Source organism: Rhinopithecus bieti, unplaced genomic scaffold (assembly GCF_001698545.2).
Source record: "Rhinopithecus bieti isolate Rb0 unplaced genomic scaffold, ASM169854v2 scaffold_11744, whole genome shotgun sequence".
In the NCBI taxonomy this organism is placed as follows: domain Eukaryota; kingdom Metazoa; phylum Chordata; class Mammalia; order Primates; family Cercopithecidae; genus Rhinopithecus; species Rhinopithecus bieti.
Window position 1 is genome coordinate 265,499 of NW_016807094.1, and position 5,973 is coordinate 271,471.

Below are 5,973 nucleotides of genomic sequence, written 5' to 3' on the forward strand. Positions count from 1 at the left end.
AAAAAAAAAAAAAAAAAAAATAGAAAAATTAGCTGGGATGGCGGCACATGCCTGTAGTCCCAGCTACTCGAGAGGCTGAGGCAGGAGAATCGCTTAAAACCGGGAGGTGGAGGTTGCAGTGAGCTGAGATTGTGCCACTGCACTTCAGCCTGGTGACAGACTCCATCTCAAAAAAAAAAAAAAAAAGAAAAAATTAATTAATTAAATTCTTTCTTTTTTTAGAGACAGGTCTTGCTCTCTCACCCAGGCTGGAGTGCAATGGTGTGATCATAGATCACTACAGCCTCCACCTCTTGGGCTCAAGTGATCCTATCACCTCAGCCTCCTGAGTAGCTGGGATTACAGGTGCTCTGCACCGTGCCCAGCCAACGCTGATTACATTTCAGAAAGCTGTCCCGGGTCTCCCAGTCCCCTGGATGGGTTAGTCACTCAGTTTCTTCTGGAATGAGGAATGGCCTAGTTAACAGAGCACCTTCTGGGTGATTAACAGAATTCAGTTTATGGCTCCTTCATCTCTCCTCCCATCCAGCCGTGTGGTTTTTCTGTTTTTGTTTCTGAGACAGGGTGTCATCTGTCGCCCAGGCTGGAGTGCAGTGATGCGATCTCGGCTCACTGGAGCCTGGACCTTCCGGGCTCAAGTGATCCTCCTGCCTCAGCCTCCCGAGTAGCTGGGACTACAGGTGCGCATCACCACGCCCGGTTAATTTTTGTATTTTTGGTAGAGACGGGGTTTCGTCATGTTGCCCAGGCTGGTCTCGAACTTTTCGGCTCAAGCGATCCTTCTGCCTCGGCCTCCCAAAGTCCTGGAATTACAGGCGCGAGCCACCGCGCCCAGCCCCAGCCATGTTTTTGTCACACAAACTTTCAGCCTGGAAATGACCACGCTTGGCAAGGCTTTTCCTCCACAAAGAGTGGCAGAACCCTACCTACCCACGTAACCCCAACACCCTGGGACCTTCACCCTGCTCTTCACAATAAATAGCACCCTCCTCCAATTTGCCTAGCGCACCGGGAAAGTCCACCCGGATCGTGGCCATCTCCGGGACCACACGATTCTCGGCCCCGCCCCCGGCCCCGCCCCCGCCGGGCTGCAGGCTGGAGGCGACGCCTGCGCAGTGCGGTCGCGGGGCTGTCGTTGTCCACCGCGCCACCGACCGGGCCTCGAACGGGATGGCGGAGGAGGTGAGGAGGGAGGAAGCGTCCGGAGTGGGGCGGGCCCGGACTCCGACCCCCGGGGCGCTCCGAGCCCCCCAGCGGGTTACCGAGGCAGCACCGATCCACCCAGGCCAGTAGCCACCCCATTGCGCACCCCGGCCCCGGCCCAGACTCACACGCGCGCCCGAGCGAGCCCCGGGCTCCCCTCGGACTCAGCGCGGCGCGGGGGTCAGTGGTTCTCTCGGGTCTCGGGACAGGTGAGCACCCTGATGAAGGCCACGGTCCTGATGCGGCAGCCTGGGCGGGTGCAGAAGATCATGGGCGCTCTCCGCAAGGGCGGCGGAGACAGGTTACAGGTACCTCGGAGGCTGGCGGGGGCCGGCAGGGCTGGGGGCGGCTGGGGAGGCTTCCAGCCCATTGGGTCTTCCCGCTTTGCTCTGCCGCGGACCCCTGCTAGCTCTCCGCCCTAAGAAATGGCCGGGAGCTTGAAGGAGAGCGGGTTGGTTCGCCTGTCCTAAATCCCAGATTTCAGATTTCTCCATATGGTCATGCTGCTTCCTCTAATTGGACAGAATGCGCCCCACACCAGTACCTGGGGCCTTATCCTCCCCAAGCCTGCGACTCCCCAGTAAGTTGAAGATGTCCAGATGGGCCTTAATGGTAGAGATCTCTTAGGAAGGACCTGATATTGAAGGAGTCAGAGGAGTCCTGAGTATTTCACCCTCACCCCTACACTAGGAGACTGCGTTTTCCTCAGGGTTAACGGGTACTAATTAGGATCACTTCCGCTCTATCCCTCTGTGTCACTCGGTAACTCCCCCAGGGCTTTGCCTACCATCCTGGCCACTGAGCTGTTTTGATTTCCGTAATCATCCTTCAGGCTGAGGCAGGGCCACACTAGAAGGTGCCTATTTAGGCATCATCTCTCTTTTGCCTTATAGGTGATTTCTGATTTTGACATGACCTTGAGCAGGTTTGCATATAATGGAAAGCGATGTCCTTCTTCTTACAGTAAGTCACATTCTAGCTTGCCTTGTTGGGCTTGACAAGATGATGGGTTCTTTTTTTTTTTTTTTTTTTTTTTTTTGTGAGCAACAAGGCTGTTTATTTCACCTGGGTGCAGGTGGGCTGAGTCCGAAAAGAGAGCAAAGGGTGGTGGGATTATCATTATTTCTTATAGGTTTTGGGATAGGCAGTGGAGTTAAGAGCAATGTTTTGGGGACAGGGGGTGGATCTCACAAAGTATATTCTCAAGGGTAGGGAGAATTACAAAGAACCTTCTTAAGGGTGGGGGAGATTACAAAGTACATTGATCAGTTAGGTTGGGGCAGAAACAAATCACAATGGTGGAATGTCATCAGTTAAGGCTATTTTCACTCTTTTGTGGATCTTCAGATGCTTCAGGCCATCTGGATGTATACGTGCAGGTCACAGGGATATGATGGCTTAGCTTAGGCTCAGAGGCCTGACATTTCCATCTTCTGATATAACATCAGTGAGATGTTCCTTGAGCTGGTTGGTCTGAGGACCCGAGGTTATAGGTGGATCTCTTCATGGAGTGAGGGTGAGGACAGGGGACTGGTGTCCTGAAGGAGTCCCGCCGACCCAGGTCTTCGGCACCAAATGTCTCACGCATCCAGGTGAAGAGACCACCAAACAGGCTTTGTGTGAGCAACATGGCTGTTTATTTCACCTGGGTACAGGTGGGCTGAGTCTGAAAAGAGAGTCAGCCGATGATGGGTTCTAAGGGACAAGTAAAAGGAGTTTTCTCTTTTTCCAGATATTCTAGATAATAGCAAGATCATCAGTGAGGAGTGTCGGAAAGAGGTGGGTTGCTCCCGTCCTTTGCTCAGAAATGGTTGTCATATGCTACTTCAAATGGTTCCTGATTGGAACCAAAGGTTCTAGTATAGAGACCTTAGAAAATTAATTTTTAAAAAATTGTTGTTTTGCTAAGGAGGATCTAGTTTTAATACATGAAGACAGCTTTTCCTTACTGGCCAGGACATATGATGATTAATGGTTGGAACTGGATATTATACTTACTGTTGGCTATGGAGTTTACAAGAGATTTGAACATTATGGAGGTTCAGCAACTTACCCAGGGTCAAATAGCAGAGCTTGTTTGTTTGTTTGTTTGTTTGTTTGTTTTGAGACAAGGTCTCACTCTATCACCCAGGCTGGAGTGCAGTGGCTTGATCATTACTCACTGCAGCCTTGACCTCCTAGGCTCAAGCGATCCTCCTGCCTCAGCCTACCGAGTAGCTGGAACTACAGGCATGTGCCATTACACCTAGCTAATTTTAAAAATTTTTTGTAGAGATGGGGTCTCACTATGTTGCCTAGGTTGGTCTTGAACTCCTGAACTCAAGCAATCCTCCTGCTTCAGCCTCCCCAAAGTGTTGGGCTTGTAGGCATGAGCTACCACACCTGGCCTTTTTAAAAGAAAATTTATATTCTTCTGTTGGGTTCTAGTGTGTGTCTGTGTGTGTGTGTGTGTACGTATATGGGTGTGTGTGTGTGTGTGTNGAATCGCTTGATCCAGGGAGGCAGAGGTTGCAGTGAGCCAAGATCGCCCCACTGCACTCCAGCCTGGGCCACAGAGCGAGACTCCATCTCAAAAAAAAAAAAAAAAAAAAAAAAAAAAAAAATCAATCTGGGCGCAGTGGCTCACACCTGTAATCCCAGCACTTTGGGAGGCCGAGGTGGGCAGATCACTTGAGGTCAGGCATTTGAGACCAGCCTGGCCAACATGGTGAAACCTCTGTCTCTACTAAAAATACAAAAATTAGCTGGGCGTGGTGGCAGGCACCTATAATCCCAGCTACTCAGGAGGCTGAGGCAGGAGACTTGCTTGAACTCGGGAGGTGGAGGTTGCAGTGAGCCAAGATCGCGCTACCACACTCCAGCCTGGGTGACAGAGCTAGACTCCATCTCAAAAAAAAAGAAGAAAAAAAAATTAGCCAGGCATGGTGCCGCGTGCCTGTAGTCCCAGCTACTCTCAAGGCTAAGGCGTGAGAATTGCTTGAACCCAGGAGGTGGAGGTTGCAGTGAGCTGTGATCACACCACAGCACTCCAGCCTGGGTGACAGAGTGAGACTCTGTCTCAAAATAAATAGTCGTCGGCTGGGCGCAGTGGCTCATGCCTGTAATCCCAACACTGGGAGGCCGAGGTGGGCAGATCACGAGGTCAGGAGATCGAGACCATCCTGGCTAACACGGTGAAACCCCCGTCTCTACTAAAGGTACAAAAAGTTAGCCGAGTGTGGTGGCAGGCACCTGTAGTCCCGGCTACTGGGGAGGCTGAGGCAGGAGAATGGAGTGGTGTGAAGGCAGAGGTTGCAGTGAGCCGAGAGGGAGGCAGAGGGGAGGCAGAGGTTGCAGTGAGCCGAGATCGCGTCATTGCACTCCAGCCTGGGCGACAGAGTGAGACTCCTTCTCAAAACTAAATAGATAAATAGTCATTTTGGGGAGGTGGTATATACATTTGGAAGCTGAGAATAAGCTAGATAGAAGGCACCTCAAGGGGCCACAGAGCAATCCCATTCCTTGGCCAATGGTCAGTACCATTAGACCAGGAAAAACCATGGTAATTGTTCAGTAATTGAGTATGTCTGTATATGTAAAATAATGCTTATTAGCACCAACTGACCACAATTGTGTGCAATACTCATGATTTGTTTTTTTGGTTTTTTGTTAATTTGAGACCGAGTCTCACTCTGTTGCCCAGCTGGAGTGCAGTTGTGTGATCTCGGCTCACTGCAGCCTCCGCCTCCTGGGTTCAAGTTATTCTCCTGCCTCAGCTTCCTGAGTAGCTAGGATTACAGGCATGCACCACCATACCCAGCTAATTTTTGTATTTTCAGTAGAGACAGTGTTCTGCTATGTTGGCCAGGCTGGTCTTGAACTCCTGACCTCAGATGATCCACTCACGTCCACCTCCCAAAGTGCTAGGATTAAAGATATGAGCCACTGTGCCAGCCATGATTTGGTTTCTAATTCAACTTCTACTTTGGGTATGGATAAATTCATAGGAAGGAAAAAAAGCTGAAAGGAATTTCAGCACTTTCGAATTTTTTTTTTTTGAGACAGGGTCTCACTCTACTGCCCAGGCTGGCTTGCAGTGAGGCGATCACAGCACACTGCAGTCTTGACCTCCCAGGCTCAAGCAGTCCTCCCATTTCAGCCTCTCACCCAGTAGCTGCAACTGCAGGCATGCACCACCAAGCCTGGTTAATTTTTTTTTTTTTTTTTGAGATGGAGTCTCGCTCTGTCGCCCAGGCTGGAGTGCAGTGGCGTGATCTCAGCTTACTGCAAGCTCCGCCTCCCAGGTTCATGCCATTCTCCTGCCTCAGCCTCCCAAGTAGCTGGTACTACAGGCACCCACCACCATGCCCAGCTAATTTTTTGTATTTTTAGTAGAGACAGGGTTTCACCGTGTTAGCCAGGATGGTCTTGATCTCCTGACCTTGTGATCTGCCTGTCTCAGCCTCCCAAAGTGGTGATTACAGACATGAGCCACCGCGCCCTATTTTAATTTTTTTTTTTTTTTTTTTTTTTCAATGGCATCTTTTTTTGGTTTCCTTGGCTGGTTCCAAATGTTGTATTTGTGGTCTACGTCACCTCTGCCTCCCAGGTTCAATTGATTCTCCTGCCTCAGCCTCCTGAGTAGCTGAGATTACAGGTGCGCACCACCATGCCCAGCTAATTTTATGTTTTAGCAGAGACTGGGTTTTACCATGTTGGCCAGGCTGGTCACAAACTCCTGACCTCAGGTGATCCGCCCACCTCGGCCTCCCAAAGCGCTGGGATTACAGG

The 5,973-nt window shown here is 50.7% G+C and overlaps 2 protein-coding genes across 5 annotated transcripts in view; one reads left to right on the top strand and one right to left on the bottom strand.

Annotated features, from left to right (window-relative positions):
- Positions 1-5,973, bottom strand: part of KLHL10 (kelch like family member 10) — a 23,262-nt gene that overhangs the window by 11,608 nt on the left and 5,681 nt on the right. The gene's annotated exons all lie outside the window — the stretch shown is intronic.
- Positions 1,077-5,973, top strand: part of NT5C3B (5'-nucleotidase, cytosolic IIIB) — a 29,754-nt gene continuing 24,857 nt past the window's right edge. Inside the window, exons 1-4 of one of the 4 annotated variants that reach the window (XM_017880133.1) lie at positions 1,077-1,182; positions 1,413-1,511; positions 2,097-2,166; positions 2,936-2,982. In XM_017880133.1, coding sequence (XP_017735622.1) covers positions 1,171-1,182; positions 1,413-1,511; positions 2,097-2,166; positions 2,936-2,982 — 228 coding nt within the window. In that variant the 5' untranslated portion in view covers positions 1,077-1,170. Of the gene's footprint in view, positions 1,183-1,412; positions 1,784-2,096; positions 2,167-2,935; positions 2,983-5,973 lie in introns of those variants that run through there. The other 3 variants (XM_017880136.1, XM_017880135.1, XM_017880134.1) reach the window with 3 other exon arrangements.